The following is a 26,711-nucleotide window of genomic DNA, read 5'->3' on the forward strand; positions in this document are numbered from 1 at the left end:
CGGCGCGCAGCGGGCATGTCGGGTGTGGGGCTGCGGGCGGCCGCTCGGCGCTGCCTGCCGCGCCGAGACCACGGCGGGCCGCGAGCCGCCTCGTCCTCGCCCTCCTGCCCTGGTTGCGGCCCCCCGGGTCCCGGCGCCCACTGCCCCGGCGCCCCGCGCTCGGCGCCCGCCGGCGGCGCCGAGCCCAGCGCACACCTGTGGGCTCGATACCAGGACATGCGGAGACTGGTGCACGGTAGGTTAGCCCGAGCGGGAGGAGCGCCGGGCGTGTAGCCCTCTCGGCGGCACACGCGAGCCTGGGCGACGGACCGACGGACCGAGTTCCAGGGCACCACTCCCGAGTCGTCCCGGGCGCCGCTCCTCGCGGGGAGCACCGTGGTGGGGCTCGCCAGGGCCCCAGAGCCCTAAGGCCGGGCAGCCCTTCGGGAGGGACTCCGGCGGAGGGTCCTGGGGGCTTCTGGGGACGCCCGGAGGCGGGCGGGTGCGCGGTTTGTTCCTCCGCTCAGTGTTCAGGAGCTCGGGGTTCCTGTAGCGGCCGCTGGAAGGCGGGCCCCGCCGTCTTTCCTCAGGGTCCCGCCTGTTGGGAGGCCGAAGCGGAAACGCCCCCAACCCCTTGTTCTCTTCGGGGCCTTTAGTTGGGGCGGGAGTACTGGGGACAAAGCCAGCCAGCCGGCGGCGCTGGCCGGAGCGGGCTCCTAGAGACTCCCGACTCAAAAGATGCCGACTAGACTTTTCGGACGCTTCTAGATTCCGCCCTGGAGTCTCGCGCTCTCAGCCCAGGAGGGGAAGGCGTTGTTTGGAGAAACGACACCAAGTCGCCCAAGTCCCCTGGAATCCAGAAGGGCTGCTGCTTCCTTGGCCAGGGCACTTACTCCTCTATCCTCTCTCCCTCTGCAAAACGGGCAGATGAGGCCCCAGGGCACCCTGGTGAGGCCAGAGGGCTGGATATTTGTTCTGGTCTCTGGGGCCCTGCCTCTTTAGCAGACAGATGTGGTTGGGGCTTGGCCCTATCACTGACCAGCTGGGTGGCACTCAGCAAGCCTCTTCCTTTCGGACCCTCAGTGTCTTACATCGGAAAACAGTCCTGGGGCCTCTGTCACAGGGTTGTGGTGCTGACTCGGAAAGAGTCCAGGAATGGACGGGGCAACTTCAGGAGGAGCCCCTCCGCGAGTGGCATAGCTTTTGTCATCTGATAAGACAAAGTGGTCCTGTCTGGAAGATTCCATCTGCCTGAACGAGGGCTTCCACTCCAGCTGAGTAGAGAGAGACCTGGGAGTAGTGTGGGTGGACAGGACTCACATTTTGAGGAGCTGAAGGCAGAATAAGCCCTGAGGAATGGTGGTTTTGAAGCCCTTGGGCCTCTATCAGGACCATCCCTGCCTCCCCCCGCCACCCAGTGGACAGGGCATACATGGGGTGCCGTTTAAGGAGCTGTCTTTGCTCTGGGCCTCGAGCAGACCCTCTGTAGAGCAGCCTGAGAAGCCTGCATTGTAGGTGTGGGGGAGAGACATAGGGAAGTCTAGTGGGCTTTATCACTCAGGGCCCACTTGGATCTTCAGATCTTCACAGAGACCCCCCCAAATTCCTCTTGATGTGATAAGGGCAAGGTCATTTCCAAGATGCCATAATGAGTGCCGGGATGGACCAGCCTTGCACCCCTGGGTCCTAACTATCCCCTTCTGGCTGGGTTTTCTTGGGGGAGATTCTGGACATTGAGGCATGCTGATGCCTGTGGGCAAAATTTGCTGGGGAGCCAGGCCCCAGGCCAGCCCCTCCCCCCCAGCCTCAGTGTGGTGACACTGGAAGGCTAGGTGGAGGGGCAAAGTGATTGAGGCAGGTAGGGTGACCTGAATTCAAATCTCGGCTCCATGGCCTATTGCTAGATGGTTTGAAGCAAGTGACTTTACCTCGCTGCACTCCAGTTTCTTCCTCTGGATGATGGAGGAATAAGTGTGATCACCTCATGGGACTGGAGTGAGCTCTAAGGCACCAGCAGCAGCTGGGAGGATGGCCCCCACAAGTGAGTCTCATGGCTGCCATTGAGAGGAGTTGGCCTGGAAGGTGGGGGCTGGACAGTGAGACCAGTGAATCTGGGAGACTGTTGCAGGTGGGGGGCGTATCTCCTCACCTGGCCCCATGCACCACCACAGCCCTATGGAAGAAACCGGGGCCTTCTGTTCCCCAGAGCTATGGTTTTCTCAGTCTAGAAGCTGGGTCAGGAGGCCAGACCTGTGGGCTGCTTCCCGATCCTGCTTTGTTCCTGGGAGGGTGGTCCATCCCTGGGAATATCCTCAAGGGCAGAGGCGAAAGCCTGGATTTGGCCAGAACTCAGTGCCAGGAAGGGGCTGCACAGCCAAGCAGACCCCTGCCCTCCTGGGGAACTACTGGGCTTTGTGCTGAGAGTCACAGATGGCACCCAGGAACTCAGGACCGTGGGAAGGGACATCTCAGAAGCAGCTTCATAGCTGATGTCAGCTGTGTTTCATGTGCACCCAGGTGAGGAGTGTTCCATCTGCACCCATGAATCTGAAGCAGCTGCTCTTCCAGGCCTAAGGGCCACCAGAGGAACCAGCTACACCTGTTCCCCCACCCACACTCTGTACTTGTCTCCAAAGGAAAGGGGATGGGTGTGGAGCCTGTGTCCCAAAGGGACCTCTGAGGCAAATGTCTGCTCCATGGCCAAGGGCTTCTGCTTCAAGACCACAACTTGTGTCTGAGACAAAAATTAATTCCCTGGAGGCTTGGGCTGTTTGGGCCTCAGCCACAGGCTAGAGGTCTCAAGAACGGGGCTACCTGGAGCCCCTGCAAGGCAGTGTGCTGTGTGTGCACCTGGTCCTGCCTGCTCCCCTCTGATTCCCTGCAACCCGTTTCCTTGAGGGAAACGGGGGACAGGGAAACATGGGCTCCAGAGGTGCATTGCCCATTTAGTCCTACATTTGCCACGGGTCCAGGTGGGAATGCTGCCCAGAGCACGTTCTGTATGACCCTCTTTTTAATTTTGTAGGTTGGTACAATTTTTATTCCCCCTTTAGAGACAAGGAAACTGAGCCCCAAAAGGTAAGGTGTGGTAATTTTCCTGAGGTCACAGCCATGCGAGGGAGGGCTCAGTCTGCTCTCTCTGACCTCAAAGCCCGTGCCCTTTCCCCATCCACCTCCCCCACTGCACAGATGGGGAAACCAAGGCAGATAAGCCTGGGAACCCTCAGCCCCCTAGGGAGCAGCCAGGGGATTGGGGGTGGCTATGACTGTATCCTCAGAGGAGAGCAGCCTGGGTAATGACCCAGAACCCACCACATGTCCCACCTGTCATAATTAGCAATGTTCCCTGCCTAGAGGTGATGCTGAAAACTCGGCCTCTGTGCACCAGTGCTGAATCAAGTCTCGGAGACAGAGTTTTAGGTGAAGTAGAAGAGAATAGCTTTACTGCTTTGCCAGGCAAAGGGGGACGCAGCAGGCTCCTGCCCCAAAACACTATCTCCCAACCCAGGAGGAGTTGGTAAGTTTTTCCAGCAATGGTTCAAGGGTGGGGTTGCTGAGAAGATTAGGGTGTGAGCAGGGTCTGCACTCCTTTAATCTCATCTCAGGTGGTCTCCTAGTCTTGATGAGCTTCTCTGGTTCCTCAAACCTTGCCTCAGGTGGTTTCTTGGCTGCTCCTCCCTTGCCTCTGCATCCTTTCCCTTCCCGACTAACAACTGTTCAAATCTGCCCTTTGGAACCCAGGGAAGGTCATGGAGGCTGGAGTCTGTTCCCTACAAACAAGAAATGAGGGACAGAAAGGCTTCTGTGCCCAGGAGCCCCACAGGGTCCTGCTTGGTTTCACTCCCCCCTTTTCTTTGATACTCCTCAGTCTTGAGGAAAACAGATGTTGGACAAGATAAGGAATAATCGTTTTGGATAGAAATGTTAATCATAAACTTGGCAGAGGGACTCGGTTGTAATCCCACTTCAATTTTATCTTTCCCCAAATCTTTCAGGGAACAGGGTGATGGCCACTCAGGCTATTTCCTGCTGAAACGGGTCATAGATACCAAATTAGAAATATTAGAGGGTTTCCCTGATGGTGCAGTGGTTAAGAATCCGCCTGCCAATGCAGGGGACACAGGTTCAAGCCCTGGTCCGGGAAGATGCCACAGAGCAACTAAGCCCATGCACCACAACTACTGAGCCTGCATGCCACAACTACTGAAGCCCATACGCCTAGAGCCCATGCTCCGCAACAAGAGAAGCCAACACAATGAGAAGCCTGTGCATTGCAATGAAGAGTAGCCCCCGCTCGCTGCAAGGAGAGAACGCCCGCACACAGCAACGAAGACCCAACACAGCCAAAAATAAATAAATACATTTATTAAAGAAAAAGAAAGAAATATTAGAAATACTTGAATTCCTAGTCCTGGATCCGAGGAGTCCTGTATGATTAAGATCTCAATCCCTTAGTCCGCCATTTTGGTGCAACAGACCCAAGTTAAAGGTAAAACGAGTGACAACTGGATCTTTAGTAGATGGTGTAGATCTCACTTCCTTAGAAATTCAGGAGAATAAATCAGAAACCCAGTCTGGAACTGGGCTGTTGTAGCTAGTTGTTTCCAAACAATTCCCTGTAAGGGAGAAAACTCACCAAGTCAATCCTGAAGACCCGGAAATAGGAAGCTCACCACATATCCAGCAGTTAAGAATTATCAAGAGAATCAGCATATGAATCTATAGTTTTGTGGGGAAAAGTAAAAGGTATGAGAAAGAATAAGAAAACAAAACTTCATTCCACTTGTCGGAACAAACACTTAAGGTTTTCCCAAAGGGTGAGATGTCCACTTCTTAGGGGTCTTGTTCGCTGGCTGTAGGCAGGCGTGGCTGGTCAGTCTCTGGTGATCATCTTACTCTCTAGTGTGATGTACCCACGGTTTTACTCCATCCAATTTCAGAGAAGTATGAGTGGTAAGAACATTACAGGCTCCCTTCCATTTCTCTGCAAGCTGCTGCTCAGGTTCTTGTTCTTTCCACACTTTCAGCAGCACCCTGTCTCCTGCTTTGAAGGGATGAAAGGGAGCTTCCAGGCGAGGGGGAGACCTGTGAGACACAAACTCATGCATAGCGGTTAACAATTGACCAATCTGTTGTACATCCTGCTTAATTTATTTATTTGAAGTATAGTTGATTTACAATGTGCTAATTTCTGTTATACAGCAAAGTGACTCAGTTATACACATACATACTTTTTTTTTTTAAGCTGCTTTGGGTCTTCGCTGCTGTGCGCGGTCTTTCTCTAGTTGCAGCGAGCGGGGGCTACTCTTTGTTGTGGCACGCAGGCTTCTCATTGTGGTGACTTCTCTTGTTGCGGAGCACGGGCTCTAGGCGTGTGCGCTTCAGTAGTTGTGGCTCATGGGCTCTAGAGTGCAGGCTCAGTAGTTGTGGTGCACGGGCTTAGTTGCTCCGTGGCATGTGGGATCTTTCTGGACCAGGGCTCAAACCCGTGTCCCCTGCATTGGCAGGCGGATTCTTAACCACGGCGCCACCAGGGAAGCCCTACATTATTTTTTTATAGTCTTTTCCATTATGGTTTATCCCAGGAGATTGGATATAGTTCCTTGTGCTATATAGTAGGACCTTGTTGTTTATCCATTCTTTTTTTTTTAAGATTTTTTTTTTATAATGGACCATTTCTTTTTTTAAGTCTTTATTGAATTTGTTACAGTATTGCTTCTGTTTTATGTTTTGGTTTTTGGCCACGAGGCATGTGGGATCTTAGCTCCCTGACCAGGGATCAAACCCACACCCTCTGCACTGAAAGACAAAGTCTTAACCACTGGACTGCCAGGGAAGTCCCTGTTCATCCATTCTAAATGTAACAGTTGCATCCAGTAACCCCAAACTCCTGGTCCATCCCTCTGCCTCCCCACCTCCCCACCTCCCCCCTGGCAACCAAAAGTCTGTTCTCTATGTCTGCGAATCTGTTTTGTAGATAGGTTCATTTGTGCCCTATTTTAGATTCCACATATAAGTGATATATATGGTATTTGTCTTTCGGACTTAGTTCACTTAGTATGATAATCTCTAGTTGCATCCATGTTTGCTGCAAATGGCATTATTTCATTCTTTTTTTATGGCTGAGTAGTATTCCATTGTATATGTGTACCACATCTTCTTTATCCATTCATCTGTTGAACATTTAGGTTGTTTCCATGTCTTGGCTATTGTGAATAGTCCTGCTGTGAACATAGGGGTGCATGTATCTTTTTTGTTGTTGTTGTTTTTTGGGTTTTTTTTTTTTTTTTTTTTTTTGGCGGTACACGGGCCTCTCACTGCTGTGGCCTCTCCCGTTGTGGAGCACAGGCTCCGGACGTGCAGGCCCAGCAGCCATGGCCCACAGACCCAGCCGCTCCGCGGCATGTGGGATCTTCCCAGACTGGGGCACGAACCCGTGTCCCCTGCATTGGCAGGCGGTCTCTCATCCACTGCGCCACCAGGGAAGCCCCATGTATCTTTTTGAATTATAGTTTTGTCTGGGTATATGCCCAGGATCGGGATTCCTGGATCATATAGTAGTTGTATTTTTAGTTTTCTGAGGAACCTCCACACTGTTTTCCATAGTGGCTGCACCAACTTGCATTCCCACCAAGAGTGGAATTCCCTTTTCTCCACACCCTCTCCAGCATTTGTTATTTGTAGACTTTTTAATGATGGGGATTCTGACCGGTGTGAAGTGGTACCTCATTGTAGTTTTGATTTGCATTTCTCTAATAATTAGTGATGTTGAGCATCTTTTCATGTGCCTACTGGCCATCTAAATGTTTTCTTTGGAGAAATGTCTATTATGGTCTTCTGCCTGTTTTTTGATTGGTGTTTTTTTTTTTTCTTTTTTTTGGTTTTTTGTTTTTTGGCCGCACTGTGCAGCTTGCAGGATCTTAGTTCCTCAACCAGGGATGAAATCTGCACCCTCAGCAGTGAAAGTGCAGAGTCCTAACCACTAGACCTCCAGGGAATTCCCTGGGTTGTTTGTTTTTTTGTTGTTGTATGAGCTGTTTGTATATTTTGGAGATTAACTCTTGTCTGTCGCATCATTTGCAAATATTTTCTCCCATTCCGTAGGTTGTCTTTTTATTTTTTGAGTGGTTTCCTTTGCTGTGCAAAAACTTGTAAGTTTCATTAGGTCCCATTTGTTTATTTTTGTTTTGGGAGACTGACCTAAGAAAACATTGGTATGATTTATGTCAGAGAATGTTTTGCCTGTGCTCTCTTCTAGGAGTTTTATGGTGTCATGTCTTAACGTTTCAGTCTTTAAGCCATTTTTAGTTTATTTTTGTGCATGGTATGAGGGTGTGTTCTGACTTCATTGATTTACATGCAGCTGTCCAACTTTCCCAGCACCATGAACTGTTTTTCTTTCTTTACTCTTAGGAGCCAAGAATGGTCTCCTGTACATAATTTCTTAAGGGCTCAATCCTCGCCTGCTTCTAGGGGCCACCCACATATGGAGGAGAGCAACTGGCAAGCCCTTGTTCTATTTTAGATGAGTTTCCTGGCATAGCTTAGCAAAAGTTCTTCAGGGTGTGATTCATCTTCTTAGCCTTTCTCATAGATTGGCGTCTCCATGCTGAGTGAAGTTTCCATTATATACCTAAAGCTTTGTTTACTGGTTGTGTTATTTCTGCTATGAAAGCAGATCCATGGTCACTCTGAATAGTAGAGGGAAGGCTGTACCTAGGAATAATGTCCTTAAGAAGAGCTTTTGTCACTTCTGATACTTTTTCTGTTCTGGCTGGGAAGGCCTCTACTCAACCTTGATCCACGTGCAGTCCTTGTAAATCTTTAGCCAAAATCTCGTTGAAGAGGGTGGGGGAATTTTTAAATCCCTGTGGCATCCCAAGTCTGATGTAGCTCAGAAAATTCAAGTTCGCAGCAATACAGGAATATGTCCGAAATCACATATACAATGGTCAATTAGTTTTACCATAGTTACTCCATTTTGACTTTCAAATGCACTCCCCTCCTCATTGTCAAAGCAGATGTACAATGCGTGTCTGAAAGGCCACAAAACAGGCCTTTTTTTAAAGTTAAACCATGTATAAGCCAGTGACTTCCCCACACCTCAATACATGCAGATTTTTTTCATCATTTTCCCTCTGATTGCAAATCTTTCAGTAGAAAGCATTGATAATCAAAATAGCTGTCCCCCAATGCCGGGGTGATAACAGCTGTTTGACCTGGTTGTAGATCATGTCCCTCCATACTAGGCCTCCTTTATATTTGCCTAGTTAATCCACACTGGGGGAAAACTGATCAGGTATCCTGAACAAGCTCAGAGGTATGTTAATGAGGAAACATTTTATAGGACATACATTTTATCATTTATACCCAATTGTCACACAAGCATTGTACATGTGCCTTAAGCAGTAGACCCAGCTCAGTGGTATGATATGAAATTTATGAGAGACTTAATATTTGTCAGAAGGTCCTTCACATAAATCTTGAAGATGAAGCACTTCTGCAAAAGCATCAGAGTACAATAACTGTCTATAAATGACAGAAGGACTTAAAGGATGCAGTTAAACATCTGATTACAATGTAATCGATAAAGAAACTTGGTTACAATAACCAGAATTACAACTGATTACATTTGATTTGTACCAAATCTTAATTAAATGTCTCTCTCTGAGATGCCTCAGGGGCCCTCTGAAGCATCTCAAAGTTAGCTGGAGGTCAAGAGAACTTTTAGAAACTGCCAAACAATGCTATTTACTTAACCAAAGTGAAAAGATCTTAAAGGTGAATACAGATCACTTAAAGGCAAAGGAACTCACAGCTGTTATCAAAAGCAGTATTTCAAGAAAACTTTAGAGGAAGAAACCAAATCGTCTTGTCCCAGCCCACTCCCAACAAAATTCATTTACCCAACTAAATTTCCTTTTCCTTTTCCGCAGATCTTCTACAACTTTCTGTAAACATTTTGCCCCTTTTCCATTCAAAATCAACCAGCTCTAGGGCAAAAATCACTTTTTTTTTTCCTTAGGAAAATGCAGTGCCATTCCTCATACCATCTTTTGTTCAAAACACACAACCTACTTTCCTTAAGCAACCGTGAATTGTCTTCAGCACTCTGTAGATTTATAAACATAAATACCAATAATGTCTAAAGACACGTGCTTTCTTTTTTTTTTAATATTTATTTATTTATTTATGGCTGTGTCGGGTCTTAGTTGTGGCATGCGTGCTCTTCTTTGTGGCGTGCGGGGCTTCTCTCTAGTTGTGGCACGCAGGCTCCAGAGCGTGTGGGCTTATTTGGTTGCCCCACAGCATGTGGGATCTTAGTTCCCCAACCAGGGATCAAACCCGCATCTCCTGCATTGGAAGGTAGACTCTTAACCACTGGACCACCAGGGAAGTCCCAGACATGTGCTTTCTTCTACAGAATCACAGGGTGACACCAAATACCTTTAGTTCCTAAATACCTTTAGTCTCTCTGCAAAGGAAGCCAGTATTCAGTAATTAATGTTTCAGTACCTTATTTTACTTGGAAATGGCCTACCTATTCAATAAACTTCCATCATTTAACTTAATTTAGCACAACTCTACAATTTTAAGTTACCAAGCATCAGGAGAGATTATTCTTAAGTAGACATTCCTAAAATACTTATTCATAAAGAGTTTACCCAAAAACTCTTTTTTTTTTTACATCTTTATTGGAGTATAATTGCTTAACAATGGTGTGTTAGTTTCTGCTTTATAACAAAATGAATCAGTTATACATATACATATGTTCCCATATCCCCTCCCTCTTGCGTCTCCCTCCCACCCTCCCTATCCCACCCCTCCAGGCGGTCACAAAGCACTGAGCTGATCTCCCTGTGCTATGCGGCTGCTTCCCACTAGCTATCTACCTTACGTTTGGTAGTGTATATATGTCCGTGCGGTCTTCCACTTTGTCACAGCTTACCCTTCCCCCTCCCCATATCCTCAAGTCCATTCTCTACTAGGTCTGCATCTTTATTCCTGTCTTACCCCTAGGTTCTTCATGACATTCTTTTTTCTTCTTAAATTCCATATATATGTGTTAGCATACGGTATTTGTCTTTCTCTTTCTGACTTACTTCACTCTGTATGACAGACTCTAAGTCCATCCACCTCATTACAAATAGCTCAATTTCGTTTCTTTTTATGGCTGAGTAATATTCCATTGTATATATGTGCCACATCTTCTTTATCCATTCATCCGATGATGAACACTTAGGTTGTTTCCATCTCCTGGCTATTGTAAATAGAGCTGCAATGAACATTTTGGTACATGACTCTTTTTGAATTATGGTTTTCTCAGGGTATATGCCCAGTAGTGGGATTGCTGGGTCATATGGTAGTTCTATTTGTACTTTTTTAAGGAACCTCCATACTGTTCTCCATAGTGGCTGTACCAATTCACATTCCCACCAGCAGTGCAAGAGTGTTCCCTTTTTTCCACACCCTCTCCAGCATTTATTGTTTCTAGATTTTTTGATGATAGCCATTCTGACTGGTGTGAGATGATATCTCATTGTAGTTTTGATTTGCATTTCTCTAATGATTAAAGATGTTGAGCATTCTTTCATGTGTTTGTTGGCAGTCTGTATATCTTCTGTGGAGAAATGTCTATTTAGGCCTTCTGCCCATTTTTGGATTGGGTTGTTTGTTTTTTTGTTATTGAGCTGCATGAGCTGCTTATAAATTCTGGAGATTAATCCTTTGTCAGTTTCTTCATTTGCAAATATTTTCTCTCATTCTGAGGGTTGTCTTTTGGTCTTGTTTATGGTTTCCTTTGCTGTGCAAAAGCTTTTAAGTTTCATTAGGTCCCATGTGTTTATTTTTGTCTTTATTTCCATTTCTCTAGGAGGTGGGTCAAAAAGGATCTTGCTGTGATTTATGTCATAGAGTGTTCTGCCTATGTTTTCCTCTAAGAGTTTGATAGTGTCTGGCCTTACATTTAGGTCTTTAATCCATTTTGAGCTTATTTTTGTGTATGGTGTTAGGGAGTGATCTAATCTCATACTTTTACATGTCCCTGTCCAGTTTTCCCAGCACCACTTATTGAAGAGGCTGTCCTTTCTCCACTGTACATTCCTGCCTCCTTTATCAAAGATAAGGTGACCATATGTGCGTGGGTTTATCTCTGGGCTTTCTATCCTGTTCCATTGATCTATCTTTCTGTTTTTGTGCCAGTACCATACTGTCTTGATTACTGTAGCTTTGTAGTATAGTCTGAAGTCAGGGAGCCTGATTCCTCCAGCTCCGTTTCTTGTTCTCAAGATTGCTTTGGCTATTCGGGGTCTTTTGTGTTTCCATACAAATTGTGAAATTTTTTGTTCTAGTTCTGTGAAAAATGCCAGTGGTAGTTTGATAGGGATTGCATTGAATCTGTAGATTGCTTTGGGTATTAGAGTCATTTTCACAATGTTGATTCTTCCAATCCAAGAACATGGTATATCTCTCCATCTATTTGTATCATCTTTAATTTCTTTCATCAATGTCTTATAATTTTCTGCATACAGGTCTTTTGTCTCCTTAGGCAGGTTTATTCCTAGATATTTTATTCTTTTTGTTGCAGTGGTAAATGGGAGTGTTTTCTTGATTTCACTTTCAGATTTTTCATCATTAGTATATAGGAATGCCAGAGATTTCTGTGCATTAATTTTGTATCCTGCTACTTTACCAAATTCATTGATTAGCTCTAGTAGTTTTCTGGTAGAATCTTTAGGATTCTCTATGTATAGTATCACGTCATCTGCAAACAGTGACAGCTTTACTTCTTCTTTTCCGATTTGGATTCCTTTTATTTCCTTTTCTTCTGATTGCTGTGGCTAAAACTTCCAAAACTATGTTGAATAAGAGTGGTGAGAGTGGGCAACCTTGTCTTGTTCCTGATCTTAGAGGAAATGGTTTCAGTTTTTCACCATTGAGGACGATGTTGGCTGTGGGTTTTTCATATATGGCCTTTATTATGTTGAGGAAAGTTCCCTCTATGCCTACTTTCTGCAGGGTTTTTATCATAAATGGGTGTTGAATTATGTCAAAAGCATTGTCTGCATCTATTGAGATGATCATATGGTTTTTCTCCTTCAATTTGTTAATATGGTGTATCACGTTGATTGATTTGTGTATATTGAAGAATCCTTGCATTCCTGGAATAAACCCCACTTGATCATGCTGTATGATCCTTTTAATGTGCTGTTGGATTCTGTTTGCTAGTATTTTGTTGAGGATTTTTGCATCTATGTTCATCAGCAATATTGGCCTCTAGTTTTCTCTCTTTGTGACATCGTTGTCTGGTTTTGGCATCAGAGTGATGGTGGCCTCGTAGAATGAGTTTGGGAGTGTTCCTCCCTCTGCTATATTTTGGAAGAGCTTGAGAAGGATAGGTGTTAGCTCTTCTCTAAATGTTTGATAGAATTTGCCTGTGAAGCCATCTGGTCCTGGGCTTTTGTTTGTTGGAAGATTTTTTTATCACAGTTTCAATTTCAGTGCTTGTGATTGGTCTGTTCATATTTTCTATTTCTTCCTGATTCAGTCTTGGCAGGTTATGCATTTCTAAGACTTTGTCCATTTCTTCCAGGTTGTCCATTTTATTGGCATAGAGTTGCTTGTAGTAATCTCTCATGATCTTTTGTATTTCTGCAGTGTCAGTTACTTCTCCTTTTTCATTTCTAATTCTATTGATTTGAGTCTTCTCCCCTTTTTTCTTGATGAGTCTGGCTAATGGTTTATCAATTTTATCTTCTCAAAGAACCAGCTTTTAGTTTTATTGATCTTTGCTATCGTTTCCTTCATTTCTTTTTCATTTATTTCTGATCTGATTTTTATGATTTCTTTCCTTCTGCTAACTTTGGGGTGTTTTTATTCTTCTTTCTCTAATTGCTTTAGGTGCAAGGTCAGGTTGTTTATTCGAGATGTTTCCTGTTTCTTAAGGTGGGATTGTATTGCTATAAACTTCCCTCTTAGAACTGCTTTTGCTGCATCCCATAGGTTTTGGGTTGTCGTGTCTCCATTGTCATTTGTTTCTAGGTATTTTTTGATTTCCTCTTTGATTTCTTCAATGATCACTTCATTATTAAGTAGTGTATTGTTTAGCCTCCATGTGTTTGTTTTTTTGTTTGTTTGTTTTTTTTGCGGTACGCGGGCCCCTTACTGTTGTGGCCCCTCCCGCTGCGGAGCACAGACGCGCAGGCTCAGCGGCCATGGCTCACGGGCCCAGCCGCTCTGCGGCATGCGGGATCTTCCCGGACCGGGACACGAACCCGTGTCCCCTGCATCGGCAAGCAGACTCTCAACCACTGTGCCACCAGGGAAGCCCCATGTGTTTGTATTTTTTACAGATCTTTTCCTGTAATTGATATCTAGTCTCATAGCATTGTGATTGGAAAAGATACTTGATACAATTTCAATTTTCTTAAATTTACCAAGGCTTGATTTGTGACCCAAGATATGATCTATGCTGGAGAATGTTCCATGAGCACTTGAGAAAAATGTGTATTCTGTTGTTTTGGGATGGAGTGTCCTATAAATTTCAATTAAATCCATCTTGTTTAATGTATCATTTAAAGCTTGTGTTTCCTTATTTATTTTCATTTTGGATGATCTGTCCATTGGTGAAAGTGGGGTGTTAAAGTCCCCTACTACGAATGTGTTACTGTCGATTTCCCCTTTTATGGCTGTTAGTATTTGCCTTATGTATTGAGGTGCTCCTATGTTGGGTGCATAAATATTTACAATTGTTATATCTTCTTCTTGGATCGATCCCTTGATCATTATATAGTGTCCTTCTTTGTCTCTTCTAGTAGTCTTTATTTTAAAGTCTATTTTGTCTGATATGAGAATTGCTACTCCAGCTTTCTTTTGCTTTCCATTTGCATGGAATATCTTTTTCCATCCCCTCACTTTCAGTCTGTATGTGTCTCTAGGTCTGAAGTGGGTCTCTGGTAGACAGCATATATATGGGTCTTGTTTTTGTATCCATTCAGCCAATCTGTGTCTTTTGGTGGGAGCATTTAGTCCATTTACATTTAAGGTAATTATCGATATGTATGTTCCTATTCCCATTTTCTTAATTGTTTTGGGTTTGTTATTGTAGGTCTTTTCCTTCTCTTGTGTTTCTTGCCTAGAGAAGTTCCTTTAGCATTTGTTGTAAAGCTGGTTTGGTGGTGCTGAACTCTCTCAGCTTTTGCTTGTCTGTAAACGTTTTAATTTCTCCATCAAATCTGAATGAGATCCTTGCTGGGTAGAGTAATCTTGGTTGCAGGTTTTTCTCCTTCATCACTTTAAATATGTCCTGCCAGTTCCTTCTGGCTTGCAGAGTTTCTGCTGAAAGATCAGCTGTTAACCTTATGGGGATTCCCTTGTGTGTTATTTGTTGTTTTTCCCTTGCTGCTTTTAATATGTTTTCTTTGTATTTAATTTTTGACAGTTTGATTAATATGTGTCTTCGCGTATTTCTCCTTGGATTTATCCTGTATGGGACTCTCTGTGCCTCCTGGACTTGATTAACTATTTCCTTTCCCATATTAGGGAAGTTTTCAACTATAATCTCTTCAAATATTTTCTCAGTCCCTTTCTTTTTCTCTTCTTCTTCTGGAACCCCTATAATTCAAATGTTGGTGCGTTTAATGTTGTCCCAGAGGTCTCTGAGACTGTCCTCAGTTCTTTTTCATTCTTTTTTCTTTCTTCTGCTCTGCAGTAGTTATTTCCACTGTTTTATCTTCCACGTCACTTATTTGTTGTTCTGCCTCAGTTATTCTGCTATTGATCCCATCTAGAGTATTTTTAATTTTATTTATTGTGTTTCTAATCGTTGCTTGATTCATCTTTAGTTCTTCTAGGTCCTTGTTAACTGTTTCTTGCATTTTGTCTATTCTATTTCCAAGATTTTGGATCATCTTTACTATCATTATTCTGAATTCTTTTTCAGGGAGACTGCCTATTTCCTCTTCATTTGTTAGGTCTGGTGGGGTTTTATCTTGCTCCTTCTCCTGCTGTGTGTTTTTCTGTCTTCTCATTTTGCTTATCTTACTGTGTTTGGGGTCTCCTTTTTGCAGGCTGCAGGTTCGTAGTTCCTGTTGTTTTTGGTGTCTGTCCCCAGTGGCTAAGGTTGGTTCAGTGGGTTGTGTAGGCTTCCTGGTGGAGGGGACTAGTGCCTGTGTTCTGGTGGATGAGGCTGGATCTTGTCTTTCTGGTGGGCAGGTCCACGTCTGGTGGTGTGTTTTGGGGTGTCTGTGGACTTTTTATGATTTTAGGCACCCTCTCTGCTAATGGGTGGCATTGTGTTCCTGTCTTGCTAGTTGTTTGGCATAGGGTGTGCAGCACTGTAGCTTGCTGGTCATTGAGTGAAGCTGGGTGCTGGTGTTGAGATGGAGATCTCTGGAAGATTTTCGCCATTTGATATTATGTGGAGCTGGGAGGTCTCTTGTGGACCAGTGTCCTGAAGTTGGCTCTCCCACCTCAGAGGCACAGCACTGACTCCTGGCTGCAGCACCAAGAACCTTTCATCCACACGGCTCCTCAATTTGGGATGATTCGTTGTCTATTCATGTATTCCACAGATGCAGGGTACATCAAGTTGATTGTGGAGCTTTAATCCGCTGCTTCTGAGGCTGCTGGGAGAGATTTCCCTTTCTCTTCTTTGTTCTCACAGCTCCCGGGTCTCAGCTTTGGATTTGGCCCCACCTCTGCGTGTAGGTCGCCAGAGGATGTCTTTTGGGAGGTCTGAGGTCTTCTGCCAGCGTTCAGTAGGTGTTCTGTAGGAGTTGTTCCATGTGTAGCTGTATTTCTGGTGTATCTGTGGGGAGGAAGGTGATCTCTGCGTCTTACTCTTCCGCCATCTTCCCCGGAAGTCTACCCAAAAACTCTTAACCTCGTTTGCTTTATTTAACACTGATGATTCTAAGAATAGACATGTCTATATTAATTAAACCAACAAGCTTAAGCTACCTTCAGTAACAGATATCAATTCAGTATTGAATATTTCCCAGATCGTGTGGTCCAGAATTTATATTGGCCAATTTTTTAGACATTTAGATTTAACTTGTAAGCTCTTACTTTTAAGTCAATTAAACAGAGCTCATTTACAAGTTAACTTCTACATAAAGACAGAACCAGAGATCTCTCAGTTTTTCCACTTGAGTTTAATAAGGCCTTCTTTCCCCTGCCCTTTTTCTTCCGTCTCAGGAACTAGAGATGGTCTAGATAACATGTGTTCCTGAGAACCTAGGCACAGGGGGAAAGAAATACCAATTCCTTTTCATGGGAGCATAGCTGAAGAGCTCCCAGTTTTGTAAAAATACCCTAGGGGGTGTACAGAGATTGAACAGAGCTCTGGTCACCTATAACAAGGCTAGTCCAAAAGGGAAAATCCCAACCAACATTCCTCCACAGGCAAAGCCCCACGCAATAGGGAAGGATACACTGATGTTGTCACACGTGAGCTCTGTTATTCACGAAAGATGTCTCAACCGGTCAGTGCAAGTACTGACACACACACATACAAACAACAAACATGGTCCCACAAACAAAAGATCAGACATGGTGTAGCCCAAAGATTCCATTTCCACTCCCAGACAGAATTCAAAGTGGCTCACAATGAGCAGGTAGAATTTTCCCACCCTGCGCAAGCCAGAGTGGCTCACCCCAAAACAATACACACAAAAGCACAAACGACAGATAAGCTATGGCCACACAGAAAATTAGAGGAGGTGTAGTTTAAAAATTCTGCCTGAACTCCCAGACAAAGGTTTCCAAACAGATTGGCTCAGTTGTTGAAAAAGAACCAACCCAGAGTTGGCTCTTGGAGAGCCCGGAGTGGCTAGCCCAGATGGAGTGGAGAGAATTCCCAGCCTTTCCGTTCCTGTGACAAAACGATTCTAGCTGAAGAATAGAATAATAACTTAGGCTACCACACAAAGGCCACCTCTCATTACTTTTAAGAATGTTCATTGGCCAAACAGAATTACACTAGAATCTCATTCTTTTTAGTCATAGGTTGATAGCTATAGGTTGACCAGTCTGCCAGAATTTTCCCCAGGGGACTATCAGATGGAATTGAAGAAGAAGCACTTCCCATGTTTGATTGAAAGAACACTCGCGCTCAGACCAAGAACAAACCAAAATCCTAGCCAGCAACAGAAGCCTCAAACCAAAGAAACCAAAAACCCAAACAGAAACCAAAACCAAATGGGCTTCCTAGTCCCACTTAGCCCGTGACCTCTGCCCAAGCGGCACGCCTCCCAGATGGGATTTCCTGGAATGGAGAATCCCCCAAATGGAAACCAAGGTTCCCCCAAACAGACAGGGTCAAAGTGCCCACGGAGTACACCCTGGGGGACTTCCCCAAATGCTAGCCGAGGTGTCGTGACATCCCAAATGCTACTTTTATGCTTCCCCAAAATAATTCCTTGGAGTTGGAAGTCCAGGGTGGTCCAGGCAGGAGGAAGAGAGGAACGTCCTCAAGGCAAAGATGGCCTTGGCAGCCGCTAGGGTGGTCCCTAGCGGGACCACTCTTCCACTGTCTAGTCTTGCCTCGAGTTTCAGCTGCCAGGATGGCCGATGGGGTATGACTGGGGCTCAGCCTTCCCAGGCAAGGGTCTCAGGTGATCTGGCCTCTAAAGGAATTCTTCAGCCACTCTTGAATGAGGCTGTCATGGAGAAAATCTTGGAGCGTCCAGTCAAGCAAGGGAATCCCCCCCCACCAGGACTGTCTGCGAGTCAGCGCCATGTTGGGTGCCAAATTTGATGCTAAAAACTCAGCCTCCCTGCACCAGTGCCGAATCGAATCTCAGAGACAGAGTTTTGGGTGAAGTAGAAGAGGATAGCTTTATTGCTTTGGCGGGCAAAGGGGGACACAGCAGGCTCCTGTGCCAAAAAACTATCTCCCAGCCGGGGAGGAATTGGTGAGGAGTTTTTATAGCAATCGTTCAAGGGTGGGGTTGCTGATAAGATGAGGGTGTGTGCAGGGTCTGCACTCCTTTAATCTTGTCTCAGGTGGTCTCCTAATCTTTTTTTTTCTTTTTTTAATTTATTTTAATTTATTTATTTTTGGCTGCACTGGGTCTTCATTGCTGCGCACGGGCTTTCTTTAGTTGCGGTGAGCAGGGGCTGCTCTTCGTTGTGGTGCGCAGGCTTCTCGTTGCAGTGGCTTCTCTTGTTGTGGAGCACAGGCTCTAGGCACATGGGCTTCAGTAGTTGCAGCATGCGGGCTCAGTAGTTGTGGCACACGGGCTTAGTTGCTCCGTGGCATGTGGGATCTTCCTGGACCAGGGCTCAAACCCATATCCCCTGCATGGCAGGTGGATTCTTAACCACTGCGCCACCAGGGAAGCCCTGGTCTCCTAATCTTGATGAGCTTCTCTGGTTCCTCAAACCTTGCCTCAGGTTGTTTCTTGGCTGCTCCTCACTTGTCTCCCCATCCTTTCCCTTCCCTACTAGCAGCTGTTCAAATCTGCCCTTTGGAACCAGGGGAAGGTCATGGAGGCTGTAGTCTGTTCCCTATAAACAAGAAACAGGGAACAGAAAGGCTTCTGTACCCAGGAGCCCCACAGGGTCCTGCTCAGTCCCAGGGGCAGTGAATGTCATTACGTGGGCCGGTGGGCAGCTGAAATCCGATTAGAGGGGCCTCACTGTGAGACCTGCGGCAGGTGCACAGAGCTGGGGCCCTGAGCAGCAGCGGAGCTACCCAGTACCCCTCACCTTGATAATGTTCCTAAGTCCCAACCCCAGCTTCAGGCAAGGTGGAAAGTGTCAGAGCATAGCCAAGTGTCCCATGGGGCTTATGAGAATCTGGACGAGGCATGGCTCAGAGCAACTGGTAGGCAGCAGGGGGTGGTATAATCCAGGACCCATAGGGTCCTTACCCCACCCATGTGACCCTGGGTGAGTGACTTTTCTCTGAGCCTCAGTTTGACCTAATGCTGCATTGAGCTAAGAGTACCATTTTAGGGTGTTTCCTGATTATTCTCATTATACTTACACCTCCTTCCTCTAGACCTCCTGCCTCCTGAGGTCTGCAGTCTCCTGAACCCAGCGGCCATCTATGCCAACAACGAGATCAGCCTGCGCGATGTCGAGGTCTACGGCTTCGACTATGACTACACACTGGCCCAGTATGCGGACACACTGCACCCAGAGATCTTCACTGCCGCCCGTGACATTCTGATTGAGCACTACAAGGTGAGGTCAAACAGGTAGGGGTCCCAGGCCGGATCATGGGGCGCCCCTGGATGGGTGGCTGAATTGATCCCCTGAGGCAGCTGCCCAGCCAGCAGGTCTGTCAGTACTGCTGGCTCAGGCCTGACCTGATTTCCCCTGACAGTACCCGGAGGGGATTCGAAAGTATGACTACAACCCCAGCTTTGCCATCCGTGGCCTCCACTATGATATTCAGAAGGTGAGTGGCTAGACCACTGACTCCCTGGCCCCTTCTGACTGGATGTATATCAGAACTACTTCCTTAGCCTCCCGTGTGCTATGCGGGCAGGGGCGGTGCTCATCTTTCTACTCGTTGGCCTCAAAGCTGTAGCTTCCTCTTGGCGTGCACATGATACCCTTGGTACCATCCATCTGGGGCTTCGGCATGGGGGCTAGCAAAGGCTGGCTCAGAGCTAATGGCAAACTCCTTCATTGCCCATCTTACTCCCTTGGTGCCCTCAGAGTCTTCTGATGAAGATTGATGCCTTCCATTATGTGCAACTGGGGACAGCCTACAGGTCAGTGCTGACCTTGCCCTGACCCCACCCCAGCCTGCTGCTCCAGGTCCACACTGTCCTGCATCACCCCACTGTCCCCCACCCTACACCGTGGCCCGGGCTCAGGACCACTTCAAACTGGTGATCTCTGCATCCACCCAGGGGCCTTCAGCCTGTACCAGACGAAGAGGTGATCAACCTATATGGGGGCACCCAGCACATCCCACTGTACCAGATGAGTGGCTTCTATGGCAAGGTACTCACTCTGTCTGCCACTGCCCAGGGCAGCCAGCTCCATGACCTCACGGTGGGTGCTGGCTCCCTGGGAGGCAGTGCCCACACCCTGGTGGGCCAGCCCTGACCCACAGGCTGTGCCCCTCCACCAGTGTCCCAAGACAGATTTGGAGCTCTTGGGTCTCCGGAGCTGGGGCTTGCTGAGTCAGTGGTCTTTCCTCAGGGTCCTTCCATCAAGCAGTTCATGGACATCTTCTCGCTGCCAGAGATGGCACTGCTCTCCTGCGTGGTGGACCACTTCCTGGGCCATGGCCTGGAGTTTGACCAAGCACACCTCTATAAGGATGTGACGGTGAGGGCGCTAGGCCTGCCTCCCAGTGTGGCAGGGAAGGTGAAGTCCAGCCACAGCAGGGCAGGTCCTCCTGGGCTCCACTGTGGCCTCACTGTCCTCCACTGCCCCCAGGACGCCATCCGAGATGTGCACGTGAAGGGCCTTATGTACCAGTGGATCGAGCGGGACATGGGTAAGGGGGGATGGTTGCCCTGCTGCGGCCTGCCTGGGCAGGGTGCAGGGCTGGCCCTCACAAGCTCCCATCTCCCCCCCTTAGAGAAGTACATCCTGCGAGGGGATGAGACATTCGCCGTCCTGAGCCGCCTGGTGGCGCACGGGAAACAGCTGTTCCTCATCACCAACAGTCCTTTCAGCTTCGTGTGAGCACCCCCGTGCCCCCCAACCCGTGAGAGGAGGGAGCAGGGCAGGGGCCTGAGTTGGGGTGGGCAGGCCTGGAGCCTCCCTCAGACACCTGCCACCTGTCCCACTCTGTCCCACCCTTGCCCAGGGACAAGGGGATGCGGCACATGGTGGGTGCCGACTGGCGCCAACTCTTCGACGTGGTCATCGTCCAGGCAGACAAGCCCAGCTTCTTCACCGACCGGCGCAAGTATGGGCCTGGCAGGGGCGATGGGCCCAGGGAGCGGGGACTGGCCTCTGCTTGCCACCCTGTGTGCCTGGGGTGGGGGCACCCCCTTGCTGATGGGCAGGTGAGCAGGTGGGCCTTTGCAGAGTGGGAGGTGTCCAGCCTGTGGTCCTGCCACAGACTGGAAATCAGGCCCTTTAACCCCACTCTAGGCCTTTCACCCCACCCTAGGCCTTTCAGAAAACTTGATGAGAAGGGCTCACTGCATTGGGACCGTATCACCCGCCTGGAAAAGGGCAAGATCTATCGGCAGGTGAGGGGCATCTAGGTGGGAGTTGCACCTGGTAGGGACCCCAGGGCCCAGCCACGGCCCCAGGCTGTGGCGGGGCTGCCGCGTGGCCTCTCGGGCCCTGACCAGCCACCACACCTCTGTTGTGGCTCTGTCCCCTCACAGGAAGTGGCTCCCAGGGCCTGGCCCAATTGCTCGGCCTCTGTGTGCTGTGCTTTCCTCGTCTGTAAAAGAGGTATAGAATACTCTACTTGAGTGGTGGTGTAAAGCTCTCAGGTGTCCGGGCATTCGCCAAGTGCCCAATAAACGGCCCTGGTTTCGCTTGGGGCTGAGCACTCTGCTGCAGCCAGATGAGCCTGGTTGGGGCCCCTGAGCTGGGCTGGGGGTGAGGAGACCCCTTTCCTGGCTGGCTAGGAAGATGGGGAGGGGCCTTGTGCTTGGTGGGGAAGTGTCAGGTGGCTGTGAGCAGGAGGTGATTAAGGCATTTGGCTCTGGATGGAATGCAGAAATCCTGGCTGAGCTGGGTTTCTTGGAGATGGAGGTTCCAGAAGCTGGGGGCAGGGAGGAATCCAGCAGTCGGGCCAGTGACAGCCACAGGGAGCAGCCTCGGGCCGCCCGGTGCCAAGGTGCCAGCCCTTCACCCCTGCCGACTGGTCAGCCTTCCACCCTGCTGGCCCCCAACTGTCGGTGGCCCCCTTGGGCACCAGCTTTACCCCTCGGCTCTGAGGCTGATGCTCCCTGTTGTCATGGCATCCTGGCTGAGCCTGAGGAGGGTCATGCATCTTTGTGGGGAGCAGTGATTTTTCTTCTCTGGCAGGCTTTAGACTTCTGTATGCCTGATGTTCTGAAATTTCATTGTGTGCGTGGTTCTCGTCGTCTTTGCTCTCCCCGTCTCCTGTTGCTGGACCTCAGGTTCCCTCCTGCCCGACTTGGCACATCCTCAGCACCCCACCCGCTCGTACTTCCCTCTTGCTCCGGGCCCCCTGCTCCTCACCTTCTCTGCTTGAGCTTATTTAACCATTAAGCCCTTCGCAGCTACCTGTTTCCCTCATGGCTGTCACCTCCCCTAGGCCTCTCACACCCACAGACTGCTTCTAGTAACTCCGTTTTGCTGGGTGTATAGTCTTCTCACTTCTGGGCTGTGGGCGCCTGCCCTGTGGAGGCTGCTGTACCTCCTGCTCTGTGGCCCGCCCCCGCCGCAACCCCTGCCCCCGTTCCTGCTCCCCTGCCAGCTTCCTCTGCTGTGCTTGAGCCTGGCTCTTCATCTTCTTTCCAGCTTTGGCGCAGGAGGGGCAGGCGGCCTCACAGTGAGGACTGCCATTGGTCTGCTGGGTCCCTCTGGGCTCAGGCTGAGGTGGCCTGCTTGCTTCAGGGCCAGGGGGTCACTGCTGCAGTTTGTTTCCCACAAAGAGTGGACTCTAGCTTGGGTGGGTGTGAGGGCACAGGGAGGGGAGGCCCAGGGCACCAGGCCAGGCCTATAGGAGACCTTCCTGCCCCAGGCAGACCCCCTTCCGGAGCCTGGAGGGAACAGCGAGGCCACGGGAAAGGGCAGCCCAGCATCCGGCTAGAGGGGCCTTGCTGCCTCTGGGGATTTGGGAAGACTGGTGGAGAATAGCCCTGGGGGAGCCCCCTCAGCACACTGGGCTTAGCCCCGCCCCCCCATCTCTTCCCAGGGAAACCTGTTTGACTTCCTGCGTCTGACGGAATGGCGAGGCCCCCGTGTGCTCTACTTCGGAGACCACCTCTACAGTGACCTGGCGGTGAGGGCGGGAGGCAGGGATGGGTCGCAGTGGGGAGGGGAGGGGGACCTCCTGGCCGGCGCTGAGCCCTGCCTGCCCTGCCCCCCAGGATCTCATGCTACGTCACGGCTGGCGCACAGGTGCCATTATCCCTGAGCTGGAGCGAGAGATCCGCATCATCAACACGGAGCAGTACATGCACTCGCTGACATGGCAGCAGGCACTCACGGGGCTGCTGGAGCGTATGCAGGTGCGGGGGCAGCTGGACGTCTGCGGGGAGGTGGGGGGCTGCTGCCTGGCCGCACACACCCAGAGCACCCCTTGTCTGTCTCCCCCAGACCTACCAGGATGCCGAGTCTCGGCAGGTGCTGGCCGCCTGGATGAAGGAGCGGCAGGAGCTGAGGTGAGTGGTGGGGCCTGGGCAGGAGCCCCAGCCCAGCCCCCTCAGGAGCCCCCCCCCGTGAGTGCCCACATCTCCCTCCCCAGGTGCATCACCAAGGCCCTGTTCAACGCGCAGTTCGGGAGCATCTTTCGCACCTTCCACAACCCCACCTACTTCTCGCGGCGCCTGGTGCGCTTCTCCGACCTCTACATGGCCTCCCTCAGCTGTCTGCTCAACTACCGCGTGGACTTCACCTTCTACCCCCGCCGCACGCCCCTGCAGCACGAGGCACCGCTCTGGATGGACCAGCTCTGCACCGGATGCATGAAGACACCCTTCCTTGGTGATATGGCCCACATCCGCTGAGGGTACCTTTATTGTCTGGACCAGGTCCAGCCCCTGCTGTCCCACCCACTCTGGGCAATAAAAGCTGCCTCCCTCCTGCTCATGCCTCTGCTTCAGCACCCGCTGCGTCACTTGACCTCGAGGATCCTCTGGGTGTCAGGGAAGTCGTCTTCCAGGAGTGAGTCCTGCGGGGAGGACTGTTTGTTTGTTAGTGGCTGGGCTGAGACCAGGCCCTGGGTCCCCTTTCCCAAGCCTCCAGCCCCTGCACTCACGTCAAAGGGCTCACAAAAGGCATCATGGCTACCAAAGACCGGGTTGGGGACAGAGACCAGGGTTGGGCTCGTCCCTTCCTGCCATGGGGAGAAGTCATCAGCAGCGTCATCTTCCGCCTGGGAAGGGACGCGAGTAGTGAGAGGCCTCAAGCAAGCTCAGTGAGCCCAGACCCCACCAACCCCATCCGTCTCCAGCCCAGCCTACCTGGAAGGCAGAGAAGCCAAAGCCTGCGGACCTGCTTCGGGCACGAAGGTAGAGGGCTCCGGCCGCGAGGCCAAGGAGCGCTCCAGCAGCTACCACCGCCCCCGCGCCTGCTGCCACAGGTGGGGCCTCTGGGGCCACCACTGCCCGCTGCCAACGAGGAGAGCATCAGAGACCTGGCCAGAGAGCGGTCCCCCCACCCCTTGCCACTCTGCCCGCCCCTGGCCAACTCACGGGCCGCAGGGGTGCGAGGAGGGGGCTGGCCAGAGTGTGGATGATGCCGTTGAAGGCCACGATGTCCCACACGATGACGTGGCTAACCACAACTGCCCCTGGGACCTGTAGGGAGACCAGGGTCAGGCCCAGTGGGTGAGTGAGGGCTGGGGCCAGCAGGGGAGGGGCAGCCTCCAGACTCACCACAGGGGCCCGAGAACTGTTGTCAGGGCCCATGTCACTGATGATGAGGCTGAGGCCCGAGTGGGCGGGAAGCAAGGTGCCCTGGCTGGCGTTGGTGCTCAGGAAGGTGGTATTGGAGGCGTGTAGCTCCAGGTCTGGGCCGCTCAGTGTCTGTGGGCAAAGCAGGGCCTGTTGGCTTGGGCCAGCTAGAGGGGGCAGAGTTGGGCCCTGCTCTCCCCACATCCCCTGCTACTTACCAGGTTGTCCATAAAGCCTTCGTTGACGGGGACGAAGAGTGTCTTGTAGGTGAGCTCGTCGTCCAGGAAGTCCAGGAAGTCGAGACCCCTCGGGGTGGCATTGGCATAGCCCAGTAGCATCTGAGATGGTGGGGACAGGGTTGTGGGTAGGCTCTCTCCACAGGGATCCCAGGTGTACCACCCCCCTGGTCCTGAGCCTGGGCCCCTGCACACCCCGTAGAAGGTGGAGAAGTTGGCAGTGGTGGCCAGTACATCAAGCAGCTTCCCATTGCACACGCTGGCCCCATCACCCACGAAGCCATCGCGGCATTGGCAGGCCACGTCTGCAGGAGAGGCAGTGAGTTAGTGGGTCAGTGGGAAAAGGCAGGGCAGAGAATGGGGTGTGGTGGGTGACTGTACCTTGCATGCGGTAGCAGTAGGCATCCCAGCGCTCCGACAGGTTCTCCCGCGCACCCAGACTGACCACGCCCACCTGACCATCGCCACAGTCTGCTGCCGGGAAAACGACGGGATGGGCAGCCGAGCCATTGGCCAGCCAGCCCACAAGGCAGAGGTGGAGGCCCAGCTGTAGGGGCACAAACAGATGCTGAGACCCAAGGCCCAACTCAGGGGGCCCCCACAGGCTTGGCTCCAGACTCCTGGGCCCCGCGCACCTGCTGAGCAGCAGAGAGCTGAGGGAGAGAAGCAAGCACAGCTCCTTGGGCCCCACAGGCTGCCTCGGCCTGTGAGAAATTCAGGCTGTAGGGGCCACTGGGGGCCTGCAGGTGGAAGACACCGGCTCGTTTTTCTGTGGAAGGCAGGGATGCATGGTCAGAGGGCCGGCACCAAGGTAAAGCCGGGGTGCTGGGAGAGGGCAGGGAAGCACACCCTGGAAGTGCAGGTCAGTGCACACAGCGTCCACGTGACAGGGTGGTGGCTGGTCCAGGCAGCGGTCCACGGGCGGCTCAGGCTCCTCCAGACACTGCAGTCCATCGCCCACGTAGCCGGCGTGGCACGCACAGCGCCGTGTGTTCTGGACAGCAGAGCAGGTAGGCGCCCTTCAGGGACTGGGGCAGCCGCTCATTGGGGCACCCCCGCCCAGCTGCTTGGCTGCCCGCCTGCTCACCGGTCCAGTGTTCAGGCAGTCAGCGTGCTCGCTGCAGCCCCCGCGGTGGCCATCCTCACAGGGGTTGCGGGCCCGGCAGCTCCAGCCGTCACCCTCGTAGTCGGGCAGGCAGGTGCAGGTGACCACTGTGCCTACCTGGCTGCAGTTGGCATATTCACTGCAGCCGCCACGCCCATCCTGGCACAGGTCTACCACTGGAGGCAGCGAGAGGGTGGTTGGACCAGGCGACAGGAGGGGAGGGGAGTGGGGCCTCCCACCTCACATTCCTGCTCACCTGTGCACGTGCGGCCATCCCCTTCGTAGCCCAGGCTGCACTCACAGCTGTGGCCAGCGCGGCACACGGCCTGGGGTGCGCAGGGTGGAGCACACACAGGCTGCAGCTCTGTCCCCCGGGGCCCACCCCACACATCCAGGTTAGTGGCTGCCCTCCTAGACCCCCTTCCACCTCAGTGTGCAGTTGGGGCATGCACTGGTGTGTGCAGGTGTATACAAGTGTGCAGGGTGGGCACAAGCACAGGGCCCACTCACCCAGCTGCACCTCACAGTGTGGCCCAGTCCAACCCTCATCACAGAAGCAGGAGCCAGAGCCCCCCAGGCCCTCATCGCAGTGGCCATGGGAGGTACAGTTGCAGGCTGGGGAGAGGGACAGGCAGGATGGTGTTGGCACATGGGCCATGGGGATTAGGGAGCAGGATAAAGCAGGGTCGGGCAGGACAGCCTACCTTGGCAAAGGGGCCCAAAGGCACCCGGGGCACAGAGTTCACACGCCGTCCCGGCAAACCTCGAACGGCACCTACAGTTCCCGCTGCCGCTCATGCCGTCCATGCACGTGCCATGGCCATTACAGGGGCTGCTGGCACCCCCAGGGCAAGCTAGGGGTTAGGGTGG

The 26,711-nt window shown here is 50.6% G+C and overlaps 2 protein-coding genes across 3 annotated transcripts in view; one reads left to right on the plus strand and one right to left on the minus strand.

The window, feature by feature from the left end:
* Positions 1–23,690, plus strand: NT5DC2 (5'-nucleotidase domain containing 2). Its single transcript, XM_079712086.1, has 14 exons — positions 1–235; positions 18,986–19,170; positions 19,313–19,387; positions 19,651–19,706; positions 19,848–19,941; positions 20,143–20,271; positions 20,383–20,443; positions 20,528–20,630; positions 20,759–20,860; positions 21,068–21,149; positions 22,799–22,885; positions 22,974–23,114; positions 23,203–23,267; positions 23,351–23,690. The coding sequence occupies exons 1-14, from the start codon at positions 16–18 to the stop codon at positions 23,610–23,612; spliced, it is 1,662 nt and encodes a 553-aa protein (XP_079568212.1). The 5' UTR covers positions 1–15; the 3' UTR covers positions 23,613–23,690.
* The window catches only part of STAB1 (stabilin 1), a gene marked incomplete at its 5' end in the record, with an annotated part of 26,864 nt that continues 23,794 nt past the window's right edge, over positions 23,642–26,711 (minus strand). For both annotated transcript variants that reach the window (XM_079712085.1, XM_079712084.1), the window contains 14 exons: positions 23,642–23,776; positions 23,864–23,980; positions 24,069–24,215; positions 24,300–24,404; positions 24,483–24,632; positions 24,719–24,838; positions 24,932–25,041; positions 25,118–25,283; positions 25,372–25,505; positions 25,586–25,730; positions 25,824–26,017; positions 26,098–26,205; positions 26,352–26,456; positions 26,546–26,695. In XM_079712085.1, coding sequence (XP_079568211.1) covers positions 23,720–23,776; positions 23,864–23,980; positions 24,069–24,215; positions 24,300–24,404; positions 24,483–24,632; positions 24,719–24,838; positions 24,932–25,041; positions 25,118–25,283; positions 25,372–25,505; positions 25,586–25,730; positions 25,824–26,017; positions 26,098–26,205; positions 26,352–26,456; positions 26,546–26,695 — 1,808 coding nt within the window. In that variant the 3' untranslated portion in view covers positions 23,642–23,719. The remainder of the gene's footprint in view (positions 23,777–23,863; positions 23,981–24,068; positions 24,216–24,299; positions 24,405–24,482; positions 24,633–24,718; positions 24,839–24,931; positions 25,042–25,117; positions 25,284–25,371; positions 25,506–25,585; positions 25,731–25,823; positions 26,018–26,097; positions 26,206–26,351; positions 26,457–26,545; positions 26,696–26,711) is intronic.

This window comes from Hyperoodon ampullatus (genome assembly GCF_949752795.1).
Source record: "Hyperoodon ampullatus genome assembly, chromosome: 10".
Taxonomy (NCBI): Eukaryota; Metazoa; Chordata; class Mammalia; order Artiodactyla; family Ziphiidae; genus Hyperoodon; species Hyperoodon ampullatus.